General features: G+C 39.1%; 2 protein-coding genes and 18 non-coding genes across 21 annotated transcripts; all 20 read left to right on the top strand.

Annotated features, from left to right (window-relative positions):
- Positions 1 to 1,448: 1,448 nt before the first annotated feature.
- On the top strand, positions 1,449 to 13,819 carry fstl1a (follistatin-like 1a). 2 transcript variants are annotated; one of them, XM_055204586.2, is made up of 11 exons: positions 1,449 to 1,582; positions 1,660 to 1,716; positions 7,908 to 8,009; positions 8,188 to 8,317; positions 8,660 to 8,692; positions 9,056 to 9,186; positions 10,972 to 11,093; positions 12,004 to 12,116; positions 12,828 to 12,956; positions 13,048 to 13,148; positions 13,239 to 13,819. In XM_055204586.2, exons 1-11 carry the CDS (start codon positions 1,577 to 1,579, stop codon positions 13,278 to 13,280), a joined length of 966 nt encoding a protein of 321 aa, XP_055060561.2. In that variant the 5' UTR covers positions 1,449 to 1,576; the 3' UTR covers positions 13,281 to 13,819. The 2 variants fall into 2 exon arrangements, with proteins under 2 accessions (XP_055060561.2, XP_055060562.2); XM_055204587.2 differs by having other exon boundaries at positions 1,453 to 1,582; positions 12,828 to 12,938.
- Positions 13,820 to 14,071: 252 nt separating this feature from the next.
- On the top strand, positions 14,072 to 19,563 carry lrrc58a (leucine rich repeat containing 58a). Its single transcript, XM_055204584.2, has 4 exons — positions 14,072 to 14,687; positions 17,878 to 18,006; positions 18,097 to 18,374; positions 18,629 to 19,563. The coding sequence occupies exons 1-4, from the start codon at positions 14,233 to 14,235 to the stop codon at positions 18,820 to 18,822; spliced, it is 1,056 nt and encodes a 351-aa protein (XP_055060559.2). The 5' UTR covers positions 14,072 to 14,232; the 3' UTR covers positions 18,823 to 19,563.
- Positions 19,564 to 20,131: 568 nt separating this feature from the next.
- On the top strand, positions 20,132 to 20,203 carry trnae-cuc (transfer RNA glutamic acid (anticodon CUC)). The gene has a single exon. It is a non-coding gene; the product is annotated as a tRNA-Glu (tRNA).
- Positions 20,204 to 20,308: 105 nt separating this feature from the next.
- Positions 20,309 to 20,380, top strand: trnae-cuc (transfer RNA glutamic acid (anticodon CUC)). Its single transcript has one exon. It is a non-coding gene; the product is annotated as a tRNA-Glu (tRNA).
- A 282-nt stretch (positions 20,381 to 20,662) lies between these two features.
- On the top strand, positions 20,663 to 20,734 carry trnae-cuc (transfer RNA glutamic acid (anticodon CUC)). The gene has a single exon. It is a non-coding gene; the product is annotated as a tRNA-Glu (tRNA).
- Positions 20,735 to 20,839: 105 nt separating this feature from the next.
- On the top strand, positions 20,840 to 20,911 carry trnae-cuc (transfer RNA glutamic acid (anticodon CUC)). Its single transcript has one exon. It is a non-coding gene; the product is annotated as a tRNA-Glu (tRNA).
- A 104-nt stretch (positions 20,912 to 21,015) lies between these two features.
- On the top strand, positions 21,016 to 21,087 carry trnae-cuc (transfer RNA glutamic acid (anticodon CUC)). Its single transcript has one exon. It is a non-coding gene; the product is annotated as a tRNA-Glu (tRNA).
- A 105-nt stretch (positions 21,088 to 21,192) lies between these two features.
- Positions 21,193 to 21,264, top strand: trnae-cuc (transfer RNA glutamic acid (anticodon CUC)). The gene has a single exon. It is a non-coding gene; the product is annotated as a tRNA-Glu (tRNA).
- A 105-nt stretch (positions 21,265 to 21,369) lies between these two features.
- trnae-cuc (transfer RNA glutamic acid (anticodon CUC)) lies at positions 21,370 to 21,441 on the top strand. Its single transcript has one exon. It is a non-coding gene; the product is annotated as a tRNA-Glu (tRNA).
- A 104-nt stretch (positions 21,442 to 21,545) lies between these two features.
- trnae-cuc (transfer RNA glutamic acid (anticodon CUC)) lies at positions 21,546 to 21,617 on the top strand. The gene has a single exon. It is a non-coding gene; the product is annotated as a tRNA-Glu (tRNA).
- Positions 21,618 to 21,722: 105 nt separating this feature from the next.
- Positions 21,723 to 21,794, top strand: trnae-cuc (transfer RNA glutamic acid (anticodon CUC)). The gene has a single exon. It is a non-coding gene; the product is annotated as a tRNA-Glu (tRNA).
- Positions 21,795 to 22,075: 281 nt separating this feature from the next.
- On the top strand, positions 22,076 to 22,147 carry trnae-cuc (transfer RNA glutamic acid (anticodon CUC)). The gene has a single exon. It is a non-coding gene; the product is annotated as a tRNA-Glu (tRNA).
- Positions 22,148 to 22,252: 105 nt separating this feature from the next.
- trnae-cuc (transfer RNA glutamic acid (anticodon CUC)) lies at positions 22,253 to 22,324 on the top strand. The gene has a single exon. It is a non-coding gene; the product is annotated as a tRNA-Glu (tRNA).
- A 105-nt stretch (positions 22,325 to 22,429) lies between these two features.
- Positions 22,430 to 22,501, top strand: trnae-cuc (transfer RNA glutamic acid (anticodon CUC)). The gene has a single exon. It is a non-coding gene; the product is annotated as a tRNA-Glu (tRNA).
- A 104-nt stretch (positions 22,502 to 22,605) lies between these two features.
- trnae-cuc (transfer RNA glutamic acid (anticodon CUC)) lies at positions 22,606 to 22,677 on the top strand. Its single transcript has one exon. It is a non-coding gene; the product is annotated as a tRNA-Glu (tRNA).
- Positions 22,678 to 22,782: 105 nt separating this feature from the next.
- trnae-cuc (transfer RNA glutamic acid (anticodon CUC)) lies at positions 22,783 to 22,854 on the top strand. Its single transcript has one exon. It is a non-coding gene; the product is annotated as a tRNA-Glu (tRNA).
- Positions 22,855 to 22,959: 105 nt separating this feature from the next.
- trnae-cuc (transfer RNA glutamic acid (anticodon CUC)) lies at positions 22,960 to 23,031 on the top strand. Its single transcript has one exon. It is a non-coding gene; the product is annotated as a tRNA-Glu (tRNA).
- Positions 23,032 to 23,313: 282 nt separating this feature from the next.
- On the top strand, positions 23,314 to 23,385 carry trnae-cuc (transfer RNA glutamic acid (anticodon CUC)). The gene has a single exon. It is a non-coding gene; the product is annotated as a tRNA-Glu (tRNA).
- A 104-nt stretch (positions 23,386 to 23,489) lies between these two features.
- On the top strand, positions 23,490 to 23,561 carry trnae-cuc (transfer RNA glutamic acid (anticodon CUC)). Its single transcript has one exon. It is a non-coding gene; the product is annotated as a tRNA-Glu (tRNA).
- Positions 23,562 to 23,666: 105 nt separating this feature from the next.
- Positions 23,667 to 23,738, top strand: trnae-cuc (transfer RNA glutamic acid (anticodon CUC)). Its single transcript has one exon. It is a non-coding gene; the product is annotated as a tRNA-Glu (tRNA).
- Positions 23,739 to 24,066: the final 328 nt, after the last annotated feature.

Raw genomic sequence — 24,066 nt, 5'->3', positions numbered from 1 at the left:
GACGATTGACTGTGCAGTAGTCGAATCAGGCTTCTCCTGTTAAAGCATTGAATCTTAGACTATTTGGGTCACCTCTAGCTAGGACTATGTGCATATGTTATGAAGTGATATTTGTGTATATTGTGGGCACTCTGATATGGTTTTAATATTTTTTTATTCCATTTATTCCAGCAAAATAAAAGCCTGACAACTTGCACTTAGGGGTTATAAAGTTTGTGTGAATGTAGGCTGCAATTCTGGTGGATGAAGGGCCACACAAAAGGGTAAAGCCCAGGGGCCCCTTACAGTGTTAATGCGGCCCTGACTGCAGTAGCCACCGTTCAACCTGAAGAGGGCAGCACTCAGACGTTTTTACACCATATATTGTAGTATTGAAACACTTTATATCCAAATGTCAAAAAACTTACTTAAATCAATGAACAGCACTAATAAACCGTCATTCTTACAGATCAGTAACTAAAAAAAGTTGGATTAGGGTTTAGTTACTCTTTAAGTTTACTGAACATTACATTCGGAAGTTATAAGCACATTACAATTTACGATTAACTAAGAATATTAGTCAACTTTATAATTGTTTATATTTTGAAATAAGACAGTTATGCAGCCTAGATATGCGACCTCAGGAGGCTGCAGCCTTCAGATTGAGAAGAATGCTGTTGACGCTTGAGACAACAATTAAGTTAGCCAACAGGGGGCGCAGAGGGGCCCACAGAGAAAACGCGAAAAAGTACACAATAAATCGACTGAGTAGACTATTTGTTGTAACTTGTCACTGTTCAAGTTCTGTAATGAAAACAGACAAGTTTGTTTTTACAGCACCTAACGTGTGTAAACATCTGTGTAACATTTGTATCTGTGTAGATGCATCATGCATATGCTTACATATATTTGCATGTTTTGAATTTATGTGAATGTGTATACAAATTTTTATGAATTGATTTAATTACATGTTAAATATCAGTCATTGTAATTACTTGTACCATACATATGGAGGCAATTTAGGATGCTTTTACTGTCATCTAAACATCACCGAATATACATAGTTATACAATAAACATGTTTTGTTATTGAGTCCTGTTGTACTTTATTTACTTTAAGTTGTTTTATTATAAGATCTGCTTGTACTATAAGACTTTTGAATACATAATGTATTTCAACAATAAAGCTTTGTTATAAAACCTGTAAGGACAGCGTGTGTGTGTGTGTGTATGTGTGTGTGTGTGTGTGCGTGCGTGCGTGCGTGTGTGTGTGTGTGTGTGTGTGTGTGTGTGTGTGTGCGTGCGTAGTCTGCGTATAGATATGGCTTTAAGTTTTGACAAATTTTGTAAAAATATTTTTTTTGTCGACTTAAGGTTTGTAATTAAAAGTCTGTGTGTGCGTGCGCGCGTGTTTTTTGGGGGGCTGACAGGGTGATGGTAAATATCTCTCTCTCTCTCTCTCTCTCTCTCTTTCTCTCTCTCTCTCTCTCTCTCTCTCTCTCTCTCTCTCTCTCTCTCTCTCTCTCTAAGTATGTAATGTTGTCCCTCAGTTGACCGTGCAACATCTCTCATTTCTGCTCTCATCTCTCAGCTCGTGCATGATGGTAAGTGAACGCGCTCTATACTCCGGACTTTTAATGCACTATTACATGATAACTGACATTATCGTATCTCGTCACAGATTATTCGGACTCTTCAGCTGTTCTTTTTCCTCTCCCTCGTTTGCTGTTATGCAGAGGTAAGAGAAAATGTACCGAATGTGATGGAAAAATTAATGTACATGCTGAACGATCTAATTTACATTTACATCATGCAAACTTTGATACAGAAAACAAACAATACAGCTGCAAATGACTGCAACCTTTCCACAGGCAAAAAATACTATAGTAGCCTAGACTTGTGCATAGTTACTAGTAAACTATTGTAGTAGGCTGCATATTATAGTAATTACTACACTTTTATAGTATTCTGTAATATTAACTATAGTGAATTGATCAACTGTAGTGTAGTATATTTTAATATTTTGGATTTTTACTGCAATTTACTATAGTAAATAAATACTAAAGTATACTTCATTATTGTCATGTGGGTTGATATGTAAAAACAAAGGCGACAGATGAATTATATTTATATGAAGTGCTGTCATTTACTAAATAACTTGACCAGGATCAGTTACTCGTGCAAACAATAAAATTTTTTTTAATGCTTTTGTCACCTTGACAAATGTTGTAATTAATTTAATTGAGTTTTCTGATTGTAATTTGCCAAGTTTAGATTTGAACCAAACTCATCCTTCAGTTGTACTGCAAGATATTGTTTAAATGTGTGTATTATATTGTACAAAATATTGTAATCTACGCCATGCCCTCTGTTAGTTCGTAACAATCCGAATTTATAGTTTTATTACAGTTTACTCCTGAAGTAAAGGACAGTATCATGGAAATTTATATTGTTAGTTAGTTAACTAGTGTGACCACATTGGTGGACAGTTTGGTGTGAGTGTCCTACCAGCAAATGACCCTGTAAGAAAGGTTTTGTATAGCACCCGTAAAGGCTTTTCCGGTTGTTCCATTATACAGCACCATTCAGAAAAGTGTTTTGTAAATAGACAGCGCTAAAAGAAAAATACAGATTTGGTCTTATATGATAAAAAGTTTTTTTTAAATACCTTTTACACAATACTTCTTAAAGTCTAGCTTTATGCGAGTGTTAACAGAGGAAAGAATGAAGGTCATATGTTGTCTGCTTTCTCAGCAGATGCATAAACAGCTGGTGTTTGTCTTAGCAGGTGAGAGCAAAGTAATTGGTACCCGTGGTATAGCTGAAAAGCAAAACAACAACAAACGTTACCACACGGTTGAGATAACAACACTGTTTGACAACAGCAGATGCATACTGCAGGCACATTTAAAAGTCATGTTTGTGTTTTTTGTGAGTGCAGAGCTATTTGATTTAAGGGTCTGCCTTGCGACCCAGTCAGCTGGTCTTGTTCAGGTGCTGACACATGGTTAGACATGGCAGATGTTCTGCTTCTTTCATGTGAGCGCCCGGAGGCCTGTTAAATCTCCACATTGTCGGGAATAAAGACGTTATGCCTTTTCATTAGGAACCAAACAACAGGGTTCACACATTCGTGTGCGGAGAGTCATAAGAGGTAATCATGATGATGAAAGGTTCGGGAACAGCTGCTTCCAAATTTGCAATTTTGGTTGGATAAATAACATACTTTGGATATAGTCAAAAAGTTGAGAGAAGGGCTGTCTGTTGCCCCTAGGGTTATGCTTTGCTGAGTAATACAGCATCTGTATGATAAACAGATAATTTGCATTCAACTCAGGGTCCTGAATTTAAGAGATACACGTTAGTGACCTGTGATTCAAAGCTTGATGCTAGAAAGGTTAAAACATTATAGATGACAGAGCAATGCATTGTGAATTAGCAGCACAAAGATCATGGCTTTTGGAATAAAAACAAATGCATAATGCAAATGATTTAAAGACTTGTTGACAGAAAGACATGTTAAAACATCTGAATTACTTGACAGATATCACATTTGTTTCTGTAGCAGACTAGACACTTTAAACAGCAACCCACAATCATTTTATATGCATGCATTTGGCACACACTTTTCTAAAGTAGCATTCAAGCTATACATTAAATCAGTATTTGTGTTTTCTGGGAGTCGAACCAACAACATTTTGCCATGTTAATGTAATGCTCTACCAACTGAGCTACTTTTCAACAGATTTTCTTTGTTAAGCCAATCAGAGAGCATTAAAGGGGACATTTCGCAAGATTTTTTTTAAGATGTAAAATTCATATTTGGTGTCCCCAGAATACATGCATGTGAAGTTTTCGCTTAAAATACCATATAGATAATTTATTATAGCATGTTAAAATTGCCACTTTGTAGGTGCAAGCAAAAATATGCCGTTTTTGGGTGTGTCCTTTAAAATGCGAATGAGCTGATAAAATGCAAGCACTGATTGCCATGATGATGGTATGTTAAAAAACTCAATTGTGCTGTCAATTATTTTCTCTCTCTCTTTGCACTAATGGCAGTGCCGTGGTTGGATAGTGCAGATTAAGGGGTGGTATTATTATAATAAGATCCCCTTATGACATCACAAGGGGAACTAAATTTCATACATGCTTGCAGTGAAAAAAATAATTCATTCAATTAACTTTTTTTTTAAGGTAAGTGGTCGCAATCAATTTATTTAAACTACATTTAAACAAAAAAATGAGAAATACCAAACAAAACAAAAAACTTTTACCTTAAAAAAAAAGTAAATTGAATGAAGTATTTTTTCAGTGAATGGTTTACCATGGGTTGATCTTTTTCACATTTTCTAGGTCGATAGATGCACTGTGGACCCAATTATAGCACTTAAACATGGAAAAAGTCACATTTTCATGATACGTCCTCTTGAAGGCACTTTCTTCATCGGGCTGTGATAAGGCGACAGGTCTATAGAGAGAGAATCACAGATTGTAACAAACGCTGAGGTCTCAGATTACACAGCGTGTTAGGAATGTGAGGAATGTCTTTGTCTGACCTCTGGTTTCAGGTCAGTACACAACGTTTGTGTGTGTGTTGTCACTGTTGTATGTACACCCTGCTGTAGGAGTCACATGTGAGTCAAAAGGGTTTGTGATCTCGTCTCGCCTTAGTTTTGTTTATCATGCTGATGACATTCTGAGTCATTGACTGTGAAGTTTATCTCAGACTTTTATGTTGTATGCAGAGATAGCCTTTATGAATCATCTCATCCTGCATTTCTCTCATTACCTCAATGATTGTCTTTGCCTTAATGTTAATATTAATATATTCAACCCAGTTTCCCGGACGGGTTTAGATAAATCCATGCCTTTGTTATATTAGGACATTTAATTCATTTTTACAGACATACCTTGCAAAAAACATTACAGATGTTTATCTTGAGACAAACAATGGCACTGATATAGTTTAAGATATGTCAGTGCAAGCTGTTTACATTTTAGATTTCATTTTAGTTTGAGAGTAGACTTAAAGGAAAACACCACATTTTTTAAAATATTTTACTATGTTCTTACTTCAACTTAGACGAGTTAAAACATACCTATCTGTTTTAATGGGTGCACTTAATCTTTGTACAGCACGTTGGGAATGTGTTAGCATTTAGCCTAGCCCCATTCATTCCTTAGGATCCAAACAGGGATGAATTTACAAGCCACCAAACACTTCCATGTTTTCCCTATTTAAAGATTGTTACATGAGTAGTTACACAAGTAAGTATGGTGGCACAAAATAAAACGTGGTTATTTTTTAAGCGGACAAAAAGTGAGAACTACATCGTATGGCGGAAGAGCACCCAGTTTGCAGCACTTCGATCTCAGCGCGCAGTAACATCATAACTTCTGACTACTCACCCTCTCGCTCAAACTTCCGTCAATATTACTGCGCCCGAGGTCGATAAAGTATTATATTTATTTATTTATGGTCTTGTGAATGGCTTGTGAGTTCACAAACAGAAACAGAAATACACATCCTGACTGTAGGAAAACTGTGAAGCATTTCTCAGGAGAGATCACACTTGCCATCTAAGAGTCATATGTTATGTGAAATATCTCCCTATATGTGACAGAGAGACACAAAGATCCAAAAATGTCCTCCTTAAAACAACCCTGTTCCTCACTTCTCTGGGAGATCAATTCTATTATGTGCCTGAATCTCACTAGTATGAGGGGGAAGGTCAGAGATGAGGGGTTAAAGTGCATAGACAGATGGACAGATGTCTCCAGTCAACACATGTCCAGACATTACAGCATCTTTCTGGTCAGAGCCAGCAAGTGTGTACTTGCATTGGTATATACTTTGTTTTTAAAGGGTAATTGATTGAATATGGTTTTCTTGTAGAAGGGCGTGTTAGAAACACAGGGCAGTGCAGATGGTTTGAATTTGTGCATGTGTCCCATCTGCCGGGTGGTGTTTGTGTGTTAGTTTAGTTTCTTGATGTGTGACAGCATGTGCTGGTGTATTGTCGTGGTCAGACTCTTTGTTACTCACTCTTTATGAGACGGCAAAGGTCAACAGATCTGGGTCCCATCTGGAACTGTGTCAATGGGCTTTTTACATCAGTCTGGGCCAATCAGACAGCATTACAACAGAGCAGAACGTGTCTGCTGAGGGTACGTAAATCTGTAAGTGTGTTTTTTTAGGGCTTGTAAGGTACTTGAGTAATCCTACTTTTTTGTAAATTGTACACTTACCTAACGGATTATTAGGAACACCATATTAATACTGTGTTTGACCCCCTTTCGCCTTCTGAACTGCCTTAATTCTACGTGGCATTGATTCAACAAGGTGCTGAAAGCATTCTTTAGAAATGTTGGCCCATATTAATAGGATAGCATCTTGCAGTCGATGGAAATTGGTGGGAACCACATCCAGGGCATGAAGAAACCAATTTGAAATGATTCAAGCTTTGTGACATGGTGCATTATCCTGTTGAAAGTAGCCATCAGAGGATGAATACATGGTGGTCATAAAGGGATGGACATGGTCAGAAACAATGCTCAGGTAGGCCGTGGCATTTAAACGATGCCCAATTGGCACCAAGAAAACATCCCCCACAACACCACCACCAGCCTGCACAGTGGTAACAAGCCATGATGGATCCATGTTCTCATTCTGTTTACGCCAAATTCTGACTCTACCATCTGAATGTCTCAACAGAAACCGAGACTCATCAGGCCACGCAACATTTTTCTAGTCTTCAACTGTCCAATTTTGGTGAGCTCGTGCAAATTGTAGTCTCTTTTTCCTATTTGTAGTGGAGATGAGTGGTACCCTGTGGGGTCTTCTGCTGTTGTAGCCCATCCGCCTCAAGGTTGTGCATGTTGTGGCTTCACAAATGCTTTGCTGCATACCTCGGTTGTAACGAGTGGTTATTTCAGTTAAAGTGCTCTTCTATCAGCTTGAATCAGTCGGCCCATTCTCCTCTGACCTCTAGCATCAACAAGGCATTTTCGCCCACAGGACTGTCGCATACTGAATGATTTTCCCTTTTCACACCATTCTTTATAAACCCTAGAAATGGTTGTGTGTGAAAATCCCAGTAACTAAGCAGATTGTGAAATACTCAGACCGGCCCGTCTGGCACCAACAACCATGCCACGCTCAAAATTGCTTAAATCATCTTTCTTTTGCATTCTGACATTCAGTTAGGAGTTCAGGAGATTGTCTTGACCAGGACCACACCCCTAAATGCATTGAAGCAACTGCCATGTGATTGGTTGATTAGATAATTGCATTAATGAGAAATTGAACAGGTGTTCCTAATAATCCTTTAGGTGAGTGTATATAAAAAGAAAACAAATGAAGATTCGATGAAACTTTTTTCCTGGTTTGTTTGAAAGCAGAGGCTCTACTTTGCCTATATTTGTATGTTTATATATTTATAGAAGAAACTGTTCCTGGAAGGCATTTTGTGAACTTTTATGAAAATCACAATTAATGCTATAGTGGGCAACTTTTTTTTTTAAAGTTAATTTGAATAAATTATGACATCGCATCTGCATATTTCCATATCCATATACTTTTAACTATATTTTACACCCCTTTAACTGAGTGATGCTCAAACAAATTATAGTGGACAATACATTTCAGGACATTATAAACATGTAATAGCATCAGATGTCTTTTTAATAACAAGATTTGTTCACATAGTCTAATCTGCAATCTTGGGGTTAAGTTTATAGCCAGTGCTATATAAAAACAGGAATTAATCTGTCAAATTTACGGTTGAGTACTTTAAATGACTGAACTATAGGTCCTCTTCACATACATGTGTAATAAACTCAATTTTTGAGGCATTAACCTTTCTAACCACTAGTTGGCGCCAAAGCTGAACCCTATTTTATTTTTTGTCTGTTTGTTTTAAACAGGTGGTAAGGAGTAAGAGTAAAGTTTGTGCAAATGTCTTCTGCGGAGCTGGTAGAGAATGTGCTGTGACAGAGAAAGGAAAAGCCACCTGCATGTGTGTCGAAGTAAATGCAATATTCCCACCTTGACATTGAACGTACTGTACCCATGCCAAACACACCCAAACATGTGCTGTTCCCACTGTTACATCACACACGTTTGCCCGCATCCCCCCTTAATTCTGTTAAACTTTATCTAGACTATTCCAAGAAAAATAACTTTTGTATGTTTGTTTTTGTTTAGCAATGTAAACCACACAAGCGTCCGGTTTGTGGCACCAATGGAAAGACGTACCGTAACCACTGTGAACTGCACCGGGACGCCTGTCTGACTGGACTCAAAGTGCAGATCTCTCATGATGGACATTGTGAAGGTTATTCTCCTCAACATGTTTACAGCATTTCCTTGTAATGATTAAGTCATTTCCATTATATCATCACATACAGCCTGGGTAGGAAAGGCTGAAGTCCATACAATCAGACATCTCACTATGCCATAGTTTCCAATAAAGAAGACAATTTGGACACAGTTTACTCTTCAGTTAGGTTTAGTAGGATCAATGATGCTGCTTTTCCTATTTGGTGGAGGCAATTTACCAAATATCAATTCATAAGTCATCATAGATGTTTATGGGAAAGTTTTTGTTTTTCCTTCTTATGTTTTTTTTAGCTGTTGATGGTTAACATCGCTAATATATTTTGTTCTTCCTGTTTAGAGAAAAAACAGGAAAAGATTGTCAACAGTCCAAGTGAGTAAACACAGATTTGTTTCACTAAGCAGAACAGAGCGTTATGTGAATCTCTCTTCATTTTGAAATTCTTGGAAAGATTTTGATGTTTTTCATTTTAAGCAATACTTCAACTGTTGGTGCAAAAAAAATGTTGGGGTGTTTTAACCAAAGGCAGGACACACATTGGGTTATAAATAAACCTATGCCAGCTTGTTGTTACCCAGCCATGGTTTATTTATAACCTAATGTGTGTTCTGTCAAATATTTACCTAGCCTTGGGTTAAAAACGACACAACATTTTAGAGTTTGTGGAAAATACAGCAAAGCTGCAATATGTTTGACTGTAGATATGTGCTAAAGTAATTCATTTTGTTTATTTAGTTGTTTGTTATCTCACGGACCGCAATGAGTTGAGGAGTCGCGTGATTGGATGGCTGCAGTCGGAGGTGGAGCCTGATGGATGGTTCTCCAAAGGGTCCAACTTGTCGGATGTCCTCCTCAAATACTTCAAGGTTTGCGTTTAAACAGATTGATTAATGGATTTGTCACTTGTTTAGGATGCATTTATTTAGTCTCTACTTTCTTTACGGGTGATAACCTCCTACAAAAGATTTGAAGCATAATCAGCAAAAAAAATTAGTTGACACAACTTTTTGTTGAATAAAGTCGAATTAACTCAAAATTTTAAGGCAATCAGGAAACTTACATTTTTAAGCTTAACAAAAAATATTTTTTTATAGTGCATGAATGATATGTTAAAATAATGACTGATGATTTTAATTATCAGATAATTTGGTGAAGTATACTGTAAAAAAACTTTGCTGCCTTAAATTTTTTTGTTTAATCAACTCAGATTTGCAAGTCATTTCAACTAGAGATTAGTTGCTACAACTTATAGAATGAAGTTGACATATTTCAACTATATTTTATACATAACAACTCATTTCTAGTCAAGATAAATAATAGTAAGTTGAAATTATTTGAAAATCTGAGTTGATTCAACCCAAAAAAATTACTTAATTTTTTACATTGTATATTTGGAGGTAAAGACAGTAACAACAACCCAAGTTTATTTAATTAATAATAATATTAATTGTTTACCAACACTGTAAAAAATGTAAAAAAAATTGTCAAATCAACATATATTTTTATGTTACATTAACTCATAAAAACAAGTTGAAATTGTTTAACTTAATGTTTTAGGTTATGTCAACTTATCACAGGTCAAAACTTAATAGTAGGTTGAGTTGACTTGCAAAACCAAGTTGCTTTAACTTCATGGTGCATTTTATTTTTAAAATGAATATTTACCCAACCATAGATTAAAACAACACAGCATTTTAAATGCGCATGGCGTTTTTATACATTTTTAACCTACCGTAAATCATTTGGATTTGTTTTACTAAATTGATAAAGATATTGGAGAATGTTTAATGTTAATAATGTTTCAAAGAAATTACAGCTGCAGTCATCTGAGTAAGATCACAGATTTAGAGAAAAGACGTTTACATGCACAGTCTTATGCCGATTATGCTTAATAAACTGATGTAAATGTGTAAAACTGTTTTCTTTTATCGGAAAAAGCCCATAAATGGCGTAAGCAAAAACCGATCGGCTCAAGTAGTTTTTTGCTCATTACTCCAATTTCGTGTTGCATGTAAACACCTTAACCGGTTTTCTCGCCGTTTTGTTTATGTGCGCATGTCTCCACGTGTATAAGAAAGAAAAAAGTCACACGCAGAATATGTGTTTGTTGCGTCATGTTAACCATGTGCATCACGTGTTTTGTCAAAATAAGTGCCTGCTGCACACGCGTCAAAATTGTTTATTATAAAAGAGGCTCTCACGTTCACAAAATACACGCAAGACACTCCCTTAACAGTAAACTCTGAATACGCATGAGATTATGCGAGTATCTGGCAAACACGAGCGTCTCTTTTATCATAAACCCTTGTCACTTATTTTGACAAGACACGTGATGCACAAAGGATCACTTGATGCGCAGAACACATATTTTTAAATGACGAACCACACAAATGACGGGCTACATACATGTTGTGACAAACTTCGCATCGTGCACCCTCGAAAAAAGAAGTCACCGGCGGTGACATCACTGCCTGCCAAAAACCTGACAAATCTCCAAATCCCATATAAACACAGTTTTCTGCATAGCCGGTGTATTGATTTGCAAGTAAACACATGAAAATAGGTTTCTACATTAAGCAGATTTGTGATAGTTATCTGTTTATTCAGACTCATTGAGATGCCTGTCTTGTATGCTGTTTGTCTCTCAACAGAGCTATGATAATGGAGACGCTCAGCTGGACTCCACCGAATTCCTGAAGTTCATTCAGCAAAATGAGACTGCCATGAATTTCACCTCTCCTTATGGTGAAGAGGAAAACAACCGCCTGCTTAGGTCATACATACAAACACATCATCACAATTATATATGTATAACATTTTATATTTGTGACTTATGATTCATTTATTCCTCAACCTGAAGTGTCCGGTAATTATGGGGTTACTAAAAAAAGTGAATGATATTTGGTCATGTGATCTTAACATGATCGTGTAATTGCAGCATGGTGGCCACCCATCATTACCCTAGAAATAAAAATTTTACAGTAAATATATTACTTTTTACATCTAATCTGCAAATGGACACATAAAAGCATGTACTATTACCAAAAAGGGTTCAACTATAACCTTCATGATGTCAAACTTGCATACGCTGCCCTATTTATGACAACCTATTGCCCTTGTTAGTTCATCTTCACCCCAGTCATGCCATTATATGACACACAATCACATTGCTTTTGCACAATACTTAAAGTACATTTAATCTGCATACACCGAAATCCTTGTCTTGGTGTCTCATCTAAGTGAAGCTGTGAGTTTGATTAGGCAGAATGCTGTCTGCTTCTTCAACACTTTCTGTGTCAATACTCTTATCTCTTTAGTTTATAGCAGGTTCTGATAATCTCTTTCTGAAAATCTCTTAGGACTAGTCTATAAAAAGTAATGATTATGACCTCGCTATTCTCTGACCGCAGTGCAATCTTTTTTTAACAAAATCGTGTCATTTGTTTGAGTAATATTAGAGTTGTTTTACCATTGAAAATAAAAGTACTTAACACACAGTGTTGTGATATCTGAATACTTAACTCTAGGGGATTTAAATGGTCATTATTCTTATAAAGTGATTAAATCACTTTCAGTGGCTAGTGGTGCTGTTATCTGATCCCATACAGCTGTGTGACGTAGGACATTTGTCATTCTGGGAAGAGAAATATTTTCTTGTGCCGTCTTTCCTGTGTGTCCTGTAGGAGTCTGTGTGTGGACGCTCTTATTGAGCTCTCTGATGAAAATGCCGACTGGAAACTGAGCTTCGACGAGTTCCTCAACTGTCTCAGGCCTGGATTCAACCCACCGGAGAGAAGTATGATCTTTCTTTTAACACAAATTCCCACCCTTCATAGTAATAGCAGTGCCCAAACTGATTATATCATGGTAATTACACTATATAAAGCTGTAAATTAAGATTTAAAGGTTCACCCATTATAAAAATTCTTTCCTAAATTATTCACCCACATGACATCCCAGATCTAGACAATTTCCTTTCTTCATCCGAACACAGATACATTATTTGTGTTTGTGCTTCACAAATGTATCGTTTCACTTAAAGGTGCAATGTGGGACTTTTAGTGGCATAGCCCACGCTTAAGCAATCCGAGATACACGTGTCCATCATTTTTCAGACAAACACATTTGGAGTTATTTCAGTAAATGTCCTTATTCTATAATGGTAGAATACAGGGATCAGGGAAAAACTTTTGACTTTAAACCCCAAATAGTGCATCCATCCTTCACAAAGGTAATCCACTAGAGCTTCAACTAACGACTATTTCTTCTGTATATATATATATATATATGTGTGTGTGTGGGATGATATTAGGGTATGTAGATTATGAGAGAATTGGATGAACTGGTCTTTTAATGGCAAACACAGCCAGTTATTGGTGGTAAAGTGATAATCTAAAGTGTGATTAAAAAATTCATCTTGGATGACATATTAGTGTATCAATATTATGCCTAGCGAAAAGATGTTGAAGGCTAAAGTGGCTAATGTGAATCGTGTCTTGTTTTATAGAGTGTGCATTAGAAGATGAGACATATGAGGATGGAGCTGAGACTCAGGTGGACTGTAACCGCTGTGTCTGTGCCTGTGGAAACTGGGTCTGCACTGCTGTAGTCTGCGATGGTGAGACAGATTCAAAAGGTTTTCATACGCTTGAGGCTGAGATTTGGAAATATGTCATATATATGAGAAATGTTGTCTAAACTTACTGTCTTTCTCACTTTTTTATCAGATTTAAATAAGCTACATGATCTTGAGGAAATTGAGGAAAATGAACAGGAAATGACAGAAGAGGAGTGGACTCGAAGAGTGGTCGAACTCAACAAACTTCAGGTCGGTACTGAAAATGTTACATCATTTCTTGTGCAACTTGGCATACATCAAACAAAATGTCTGACGTTTTATCTTGGTTTGTTTTCACAGGAAACTGTGGAGAAGATGAAAATGACCACTAAAGATGTATAAGAGAATGCAGGATGCAGATTTTAGCTTTAATAAACTAGTGTTTACTAAAAAGAGGTGGTTTAGATAAATATTTTTCACTTTTGTATGTTAATTATGTTGATGTTGAATTTTTTAAAACATGAATTCAGTTATATATTTTTTAGTTTTTGTATTTTTGGAGGGATATTATAAGACTTTTTCTAGACTTAAGACTCACTGCCGGATAAATTACTACAATTTGATAACAGAGTGTTTTTACATTCAGCATAATGTTGATATTTCTATAAGGCATTGTGAAGAATGTAAGCCAGAAATCAACAGGACAGAGAATTTTATATTATACGTTTTTTTTTTTTTTTAAATAAAACCTCATATTGCAATGTATTTTTAAACAATGTTTCATAATTGACAGTATTTTGATACACATTTACTTTTGCATATAAATGAAGAGTATTTTTAGGATGTTTATTCATTGATAAAATATTTTCATGATTTCACCCTACCAAATTTCTTGTGAAAATGATCTTACAATGGAAAATAAATCCTAATGGCCATAAAAAGAGTGCCTCGTATGTGTTTTCTCACTAGTGGATAACAAAGTAAAACATTTTGTATTTATTAATTGAATCAGTAATCTTTCATAATGGGGCCGTACTGGAGGTCTAACGTTTATGTAAAACTGGCACGTGCGGCGTTACGCAAGAGTCTTATGAGGAGCTCACATCATATTTGCTATAGCAGAATAACCAACCACAGACTCCTGGAGGCGTGACAACTAGTTAAAGTCCAGATAAAACCATGGCACCGTTTTATGCAACTCGGCCACTGTTTCCAGTTGGGACCGTCCATACATTACAACTCTTATATGGATAATAAATCCAATTGAGCTTTGATTTTGCATGCTGTGAATAGCTGCTTTTGCTTTACTTTAATATATTAAGTTTATTATTTTGCGTACTTTATACTAAAGGGTATGGCGCGCTTCTCAAGCATGGAGGACAGGTGCGCGGTTTTAAATCTGTCGCGTCTCCAACTTGACGACACGAACTTGGATCATATCGTGGACAGTAAACGCAAACAAATTCAAGAGCTGCATCTCTCTTACAATCGTTTATCTCTTCTCCCACCTTCTGTCTGTCTTCTTTCCAACCTGGAATATCTGGATATCAGCAACAATGCGATCACATCAATACCAGAAGACTTCATCCGATTAACAAATTTAAAGACGCTCGTGGCGAAAAACAACCTTCTGGACGAATCGTCGTTTCCCAAGGGGTTTGAATGCGTGCAAGTGGAAACGCTGAATCTTAGCGGGAACAGATTTGGGGACATACCCATGCAGTTTCTCAAACTCACCTGCTTACATTCACTCTCACTTGGAGGCAACAGACTGAAGAGCATTCCTTCAGAAATAGAGAACCTGACCAGGTATTAAAATGCATACAGGGTTAAATACATGCACAAGTCGTTATCTCAATAACCGTGCGAGCAAAAGCGAAATTTAGTTATTTATATAATCATCATTTTACGATTGGTTGGAAGTTTGAAGTGCTCCCCCAATTGTCCACAACTATGTGAAGCCCCCTAAAGCAGCCGATTAAGTTCCTTCTAGGAACTTCTGTTCCCCCTCGAGTACAAGCGTTTCTGCTAACAGCGCATGCGCAGTCCCCTAAGAACAGCTGTTTTTTTTATTATGGAATAGCATATGTACAGTTTGTACAAACTTATACAGCTCACGACAGTTATAACAATAAAATAAATTTGAAAGGAAAAACGGAAAGTGAGAAGTAGTATATGATTGCGAAAAGGGGAACAGACAGTCCGAGGGGAACAGGATCGGCTGTCCCCCCTCATTAAGTTTTTTATTTGGCATTAGAAAAATGTATATTATAAAAAATACAAACACTTGAGAAGTGTCTTGATTTTTAGTTGTTAAATCTCATTTTAATGCTTGTTTCGTCAGTAGCCTATAAGACCCCCTTGGAGTTTTTCTTTTTGGACTCCGGACCACTGCTTGAAAAAGACTTCTTGGATTAACTGTTTCAAAAGTACACAGTTACATAGTTGAATGCTTTCCCAGGACCAGGGTGGTTGGTGGGGTATTTGGAGGATTGAATAGCCTATAGCAGTGGTCTCCAACATGGTGCCCGGGGGCACAGAGTCTGTGAGATGCCTGCCAAACCACATTCTATTAATAGCCTCAATTTTAATATTTATATATTACATATTTTAGCTTGGCTTCTTTATGTATGTTAACATTTTGAACTATGATAAAACATATAAACAAGTCAAATAAAATCAACAAGTCAAAAAAATTAAGTAGACTAAAAAAGTAGCCCTTGCTCATGGTAGCCCTGGCCTATAGCTTGGGTCTTCAACTGGGGGTCTGGGGCCCCTTGGGGGTCCCTGGTGGTTTTACCAGGGGTCCTCTAAACAATATATATTTTTTGGAATAAGGAAATTAGGCATCCAACAAAATACATTAATGGGCTTTAATAAATGTTAAAACTTTATTAAAATAAAGGTTCCCACAGTAAATATATTTGGTTAATTAAAATGCTATGTAGTATGTTAGACTTATGTGACTGTGTATACCAAAAATTATAATTTTAAGACTGTAATGTAGATTTGTAATGTATGATTGATTTATAATGTATGATTTTAGATTTGTAATGTAACCATCATAACAAAGTATGTCCCTGCTCCTCCTCTCTATCTATTGAGGGGTCCTTAGCCTTAAAAGGTTCGAAGACCTCTGCCTATAGTATGAGAGAGAGCACCAAAACTGGTTTTATACAAATATTACACAACAGAGTATTTGCGCTTAAGTTAATCATTTAATCCCAATCCGAATTGTTAAAATTAGATCTTTAACTAAAATTCTAGACTTTGAACTTCCTTTTTGGAGAGGGAGTTTTATTTTTGCCTTCATTGTTTGTATTGGGCACTACTACAGTTTAAACACTTTCAGTATTACATAAGACATTCGGTTATCCTGTTTACTGTTTCCATACTTAAGCGTAGTAGGTAGAGCCCGACCGATATGCATTTTTTGGGACCGATGCCAATACAGATATTAGGGAGTAAAAAAAGACAGATAACGATATATCGGCCGATGTTCTTTATGTGCATTTTACAGTACAGTACACATATACTACAGAATATTATACTACAATAGCCTACTGTACATATAATACACTATATACATTAACAGAATATACTATATATTAATACTTTTTTGCAATGATCACACCACAAATGTGGTGATCAAACACTTAAAATGACGTGACAAAGATATGTAATATAGGCAGGTGTGTTTTACAAGTTAACAATAAACTTTATTATCCAAAATGATTCTGATATAAGTGCACAAAACAGTAAACTTGACTTATTATAAATAACTTTAAAACACAAACAAAACAAAATACATATAATTTAAATCATTGTCAGTTTTGATGAGAATAATGTTATATTGGGCTGATTTAAAAAAATGGAAACTTATAAAGTCATTGTTTATTAGCTTTACATTAAGTTATGTACTTCACAAAATAATTAGAAACGTACCATTCAGACGACAATGCTTGACTTACTGACAACATACTGATGTAGGCTCATGTTTAATGTACTGCACAACGTTTTTATAACACGAACCCACAGTGTTCTGCCGGGACTTTAAACTTTTATAAAACTAAAGTGTCTGCTCTCTGCCTCTTTTATTTAGCGAGGGTGTAAAGTTGCGCGAGCTTATTTAATCAATTGCTTTGAAATTAGCATGTTTGGTAACAGCACAAGCAGCTGTACTTGGACAGACTGCGCGTCAGTTTATACGCGTCCTTTCTCCGCCTCGCGTTATTTCTCCCGCTTGTGTTTTAAACAACTCGCAAGTGGACAAAAGAGACGGATTATAAACACCAAAACACGGATTATAAACACCAAAACTAAACGGGAATGTGTCTTGGACAGACTGCGCGTCAGTTTATACGCGTCCTTTCTCCCGCTGGTGTTTTAAACAACTCGCAAGTGGACAAAAGAGACGGATTATAAACACCAAAACTAAACGGGAATGTGTCTCTCTCGCCCACTTATAATCCAATCGACCAAAGCACGTCTTAATACCAGGTGTAAAATGTTGTGAAGAAACCGCGTGACTGCCGCCACCTGAACTGAGAGACTGACTGACTGAAGTGAAGGGGCGGGGGATTGGCTGGTGTCACTCCAGTGAGTGACCTGGGTCGCCATTAGCAACCAATAGGGCGCGCTCTGCTGGACAAACAAGTACTTGCATCTTTCAAAAGCATTTAATGTTTTCTGTAAGGAACGTTCATATCGGCTTCATATCTGCGGCTTATACGCCGATACAGATATATCTGCGACATGCTCATATCGGCCGATAAAATCGGCAAAACGATAAATCGGTCGGGCTCTAGTAGTAGGTATCAAGTATCTAAGTTTTGCTTGAATCCTTGCACTCTTCTGTTAGTTTACCAAAACATTCACAAGGACTACCTAAATTTCCCAGGAGTATGCAAGGGATTATCCTTTCTTCTTCCCTTTTATAGTTTAGCCTTTGCAATGAGAAATATTACTGATTTGGCACTGCAAAAACTTTTTTGTCCAGTTTGGAGATGCTGTATTTGGGTGGAAACCTGATCTCCTCCATCCCACCTGAGGTGGCTAACCTCACCTGTCTGAAATACCTGGTTCTGTGTGATAATCGCATCCAAAACATCCCGCCCCAGCTCAGCAGGTAAGATTGAACTCTTTGAACCCGCTGCACTTCTCATATCAGAAATTGAATAGCTTATAAAATAAGAATACTATGTATTTGTCCTTTCAGATTGCACTCCCTGCTCTCCCTCAGTCTTCATAACAACCTGCTGACCTTCCTTCCTCGCGAGATCCTCAGCCTCGTTCATTTGCAGGAGCTCAGTCTCCGTGGCAACCCGCTGGTTGTGCGTTTCATCAAGGATATGACCTACGACCCCCCGTCCCTGATGGAGCTGGCCGGTCGAACCATCAAATCCCAGAACCTTCCATACCTTCCATGTGACCTACCAGACAATGTTTTCCATTATTTAAACTTGGCTAGTGAGTGTCCGAACCCGAAGTGTGCAGGTAGGGAATCAAAATCAGCTGTGCTTACTGTTTTTTTTTAATGTAAGGAACGTTCTGTAAAAAATAACTTTGATATCTTTAACATTGACTAAGTAAGGCCATTAAAAAACAATGTTGAATCAATTAGATTAATAATTAGATTATGGGACTTTAGCACTTTGATATTTAGTAAAAATTGCTACAAAAAGCTTCTCATACCTGGCAATCAAGAACTATTATTTGTAACATGTTTTTATTGTTTACTATTCTTGCAGGTGTTTACTTTGACTCGTGCGTAAGGCACATCAAGTTCGTGGATTTCTGTGGGAAGTATCGCCTGCCGCTCATGCATTACCTCTGTTCTCCGCAGTGTTCCTCTCCTTGCAGCTCGAACCCACAAAGTGAAGCGGAGTCGGAAGATGAAAACAGCGTACCCCAAGACAGACTGCAGAGAGTGCTGCTGGGATAGGGCGAACCTCCACAAACACTTACCTCTCATATAATTTCACTTTAAGGAATATTTTTGTATGAAACCTAAAAGCAGGGCCGTCGCTTGAATTCAAGTGCCCTAGGCTAAAAATGGGGTGTGGGGCATGGCCCCTATCCACCCAACAGTGACAATGTGCCAAAGAAAATCTTCTCACACAGGGCCTGGGACAACATTGTTGTTTACCTTGCTTAAAAGTTGTAGATTTTGGAAGTGTGTTAGTGAATTAACCGAAAAAAGCACCGGTTGTTAGATGTAAACTGTGTAAGTCTAGTTTTAGTTTTTTTACGTTTATATTTACCTTGTGGAGTTTAGAGACTCTCCCTATTTTCTTGCAAAAAGCCTTGGGATAATAAACTACTGTTGCATTGCTTTTTAAACAGTATTAAGGAATCTGCTACAGAAAAATTATGAGGTACAGACTTGCTATTCTGCAAAATGTGATCAATACGTGGACAGTTACTCTTTAACCTTTTCTTTACTGACTGTCAGTCTGCCCTAACTCGTCTGTCCAAAGTTCACGTTATAGACTATGATGGCGACTGAACCTAGTCCTATTTATGTTAAGATATCATCCTTGGAAATATTTATGTCAGAATGATCTGCGATATGTTCCATACACTGACTTATTGCTAAACCTGTATTAAAAAGCTATTGTCTCTAATGATCTGGTGAATGATCTTAATAGTAATAAAACAAGGATAGTGCACTTCACAAAGATAACTGATCTGTTTCTCATGAGTTATCATGCCTGTCCATCTGACCTTTGGGTCATACAGTCATGATAATCATTCATTGTAACAGTATTGCACAATGCAATATGGGTGAATGTGTATGGCTTTGTCTGCGATCTTTGGGTCAGCGGGTTCAAACTAATAACTTGGTTGAGTTTATGACCAATTCATAGGCGTCTGCTCACACCTGCTGTAGCTATCACTCTTTCATCAGTTGTTTATTGCCGTTTATGATGTGAGTGACATGACACCGATTGCACTATGATGAGAAACGTGTCCCTCTGGAATAATAGTTGCGTTTACATAAAAAATACTGTTACTGTATGTCTGAGTCAGCGCTTTCTTAGATGCACAAATCTAAATCAAGACTTTTATAAACATCGAACCCTGCCGCAGCCCGGGTTCGATTCCCGGTCAGGGAACACAGGTTTTATTTACAGAGTAAAAGTCAACACAGTTTTTACTTACAGAATAAAAGTCAACTTGGACATAAAATTAAACAGGCAACTTTAGTGTGGGGGACTACCTGTTGTGAAATCACAACCAATCACAGCAGCTCCCTGGTGGTCTAGTGGTTAGGATTCGGCGCTCTCACCGCCGCGGCCCGGGTTCGATTCCCGGTCAGGGAACACAGTTTTTATTTACAGAATAAAAGTCAACTTGGACAATTAGTTAAACAGGCAACTTCAGGGTGGGGGACTACCTGTTGTGAAATCACAACCAATGACAGCAGCTCCCTGGTGGTCTAGTGGTTAGGATTCGGCGCTCTCACCGCCGCGGCCCGGGTTCGATTCCCGGTCAGGGAACACAGTTTTTACTCACAGAATAAAAGTCAACTTGGACAATTAGTTAAACAGGCAACTTCAGTGTGGGGGACTACCTGTTGTAAAATCACAACCAATCACAGCAGCTCCCTGGTGGTCTAGTGGTTAGGATTCGGCGCTCTCACCGCTGCGGCCCGGGTTCGATTCCCGGTCAGGGAACACAGGTTTTATTTACACAGTAAAAGTCAACTTGGAGAATTAGTTAAACAGGCAACTTCAGTGTGGGGGACTACCTGTTGTGAAATCACAACCAATCACAGCAGCTCCCTGGTGGTCTAGTGGTTAGGATTCGGCGCTCTCACCGCCGCGGCCCGGGTTCGATTCCCGGTCAGGGAACACAGGTTTTATTTACACAGTAAAAGTCAACTTGGAGAATTAGTTAAACAGGCAACTTCAGTGTGGGGGACTACCTGTTGTGAAATCACAACCAATCACAGCAGCTCCCTGGTGGTCTAGTGGTTAGGATTCGGCGCTCTCACCGCCGCGGCCCGGGTTCGATTCCCGGTCAGGGAACACAGTTTTTACTTACAGAATAAAAGTCAACTTGACAAAAAATTAAGCAGGCAAATTTAGTGTGGGGGACTACCTGTTGTGAAATCACAACCAATCAGAACAGCTCCCTGGTGGTCTAGTGGTTAGGATTCGGCGCTCTCACCGCCGCGGCCCGGGTTCGATTCCCGGTCAGGGAATAAAGTTTTTACTTACAGAATAAAAGTCAACTTGGACAATTAGTTAAACAGGCAACTTCAGTGTGGGGGACTACGTGTTGTGAAATCACAACCAATGACAGCAGCTCCCTGGTGGTCTAGTGGTTAGGATTCGGCGCTCTCACCGCCGCGGCCCGGGTTCGATTCCCGGTCAGGGAACACAGTTTTTACTCACAGAATAAAAGTCAACTTGGACAATTAGTTAAACAGGCAACTTCAGTGTGGGGGACTACCTGTTGTGAAATCACAACCAAGCACAGCAGCTCCCTGGTGGTCTAGTGGTTAGGATTCGGCGCTCTCACCGCCGCGGCCCGGGTTCGATTCCCGGTCAGGGAACACAGTTTTTACTTACAGAATAAAAGTCAACTTGACAAAAAATTAAGCAGGCAAATTTAGTGTGGGGGACTACCTGTTGTGAAATCACAACCAATCAGAACAGCTCCCTGGTGGTCTAGTGGTTAGGATTCGGCGCTCTCACCGCCGCGGCCCGGGTTCGATTCCCGGTCAGGGAATAAAGTTTTTACTTACAGAATAAAAGTCAACTTGGACAATTAGTTAAACAGGCAACTTCAGTGTGGGGGACTACGTGTTGTGAAATCACAACCAATGACAGCAGCTCCCTGGTGGTCTAGTGGTTAGGATTCGGCGCTCTCACCGCCGCGGCCCGGGTTCGATTCCCGGTCAGGGAACACAGTTTTTACTCACAGAATAAAAGTCAACTTGGACAATTAGTTAAACAGGCAACTTCAGTGTGGGGGACTACCTGTTGTGAAATCACAACCAATCACAGCAGCTCCCTGGTGGTCTAGTGGTTAGGATTCGGCGCTCTCACCGCTGCGGCCCGAGTTCGATTCCCGGGCAGGGAACACAGGTTTTTTTACACAAAAAAAGTCAACTTGGAGAATTAGTTAAACAGGCAACTTCAGTGTGGGGGACTACCTGTTGTAAAATCACAACCAATCACAGCAGCTCCCTGGTGGTCTAGTGGTTAGGATTCGGCGCTCTCACCGCCGCGGCCCGGGTTCGATTCCCGGTCAGGGAACACAGGTTTTATTTACACAGTAAAAGTCAACTTGGAGAATTAGTTAAACAGGCAACTTCAGTGTGGGGGACTGCCTGTTGTGAAATCACAACCAATCACAGCAGCTCCCTGGTGGTCTAGTGGTTAGGATTCGGCGCTCTCACCGCCGCGGCCCGGGTTCGATTCCCGGTCAGGGAACACAGGTTTTATTTACAGAGTAAAAGTCAACTTGGAGAATTAGTTAAACAGGCAACTTCAGTGTGGGGGACTACCTGTTGTGAAATCACAACCAATCACAGCAGCTCCCTGGTGGTCTAGTGGTTAGGATTCGGCGCTCTCACCGCCGCGGCCCGGGTTCGATTCCCGGTCAGGGAACACAGTTTTTACTTACAGAATAAAAGTCAACTTGACAAAAAATTAAGCAGGCAAATTTGGTGTGGGGGACTACCAGTTGTGAAATCACAACCAATCAGAACAGCTCCCTGGTGGTCTAGTGGTTAGGATTCGGCGCTCTCACCGCCGCGGCCCGGGTTCGATTCCCGGTCAGGGAATAAAGTTTTTACTTACAGAATAAAAGTCAACTTGGACAATTAGTTAAACAGGCAACTTCAGTGTGGGGGACTACGTGTTGTGAAATCACAACCAATGACAGCAGCTCCCTGGTGGTCTAGTGGTTAGGATTCGGCGCTCTCACCGCCGCGGCCCGGGTTCGATTCCCGGTCAGGGAACACAGTTTTTACTTACAGAATAAAAGTCAACTTGGACCAAAAATTAATCAGGGAATTTAAGTGTGGGGGACTACCTGTTGTGAAATCACAACCAAGCACAGCAGCTCCCTGGTGGTCTAGTGGTTAGGATTCGGCGCTCTCACCGCCGCGGCCCGGGTTCGATTCCCGGTCAGGGAACACAGGTTTTATTTACACAGTAAAAGTCAACTTGGAGAATTAGTTAAACAGGCAACTTCAGTGTGGGGGACTACCTGTTGTGAAATCACAACCAAGCACAGCAGCTCCCTGGTGGTCTAGTGGTTAGGATTTGGCGCTCTCACCGCTGCGGCCCGAGTTCGATTCCCGGTCAGGGAACACAGGTTTTATTTACACAGTAAAAGTCAACTTGGAGAATTAGTTAAACAGGCAACTTCAGTGTGGGGGACTACCTGTTGTGAAATCACAACCAATCACAGCAGCTCCCTGGTGGTCTAGTGGTTAGGATTCGGCGCTCTCACCGCCGCGGCCCGGGTTCGATTCCCGGTCAGGGAACACAGTTTTTACTTACAGAATAAAAGTCAACTTGACAAAAAATTAAGCAGGCAAATTTAGTGTGGGGGACTACCTGTTGTGAAATCACAACCAATCAGAACAGCTCCCTGGTGGTCTAGTGGTTAGGATTCGGCGCTCTCACCGCCGCGGCCCGGGTTCGATTCCCGGTCAGGGAACACAGTTTTTACTTACAGAATAAAAGTCAACTTGGACCAAAAATTAATCAGGGAACTTAAGTGTGGGGGACTACCTGTTGTGAAATCACAACCAAGCACAGCAGCTCCCTGGTGGTCTAGTGGTTAGGATTCGGCGCTCTCACCGCCGCGGCCCGGGTTCGATTCCCGGTCAGGGAACACAGTTTTTACTTACAGAATAAAAGTCAACTTGGACCAAAAATTAATCAGGGAACTTAAGTGTGGGGGACTACCTGTTGTGAAATCACAACCAAGCACAGCAGCTCCCTGGTGGTCTAGTGGTTAGGATTCGGCGCTCTCACCGCCGCGGCCTGGGTTGATTCCCGGTCAGGGAATACAGTTTTTATTTACAGAGTAAAAGTCAAAACAGGCAACTTTGGTGTGGGTGACTACCTGTTGTGAAATCACAATCAATCACAGCAGCTCTCTGGTGGTCTAGTGGTTAGGATTCGGTGCTCTCATCCTCATGTTGTTCTAAACCTGTATG

The sequence above is a fragment of the Misgurnus anguillicaudatus genome, chromosome 3, assembly GCF_027580225.2.
Source record: "Misgurnus anguillicaudatus chromosome 3, ASM2758022v2, whole genome shotgun sequence".
Classification (NCBI taxonomy): Eukaryota; Metazoa; Chordata; class Actinopteri; order Cypriniformes; family Cobitidae; genus Misgurnus; species Misgurnus anguillicaudatus.
This window is presented reverse-complemented; position numbering and strand designations above follow the sequence as displayed.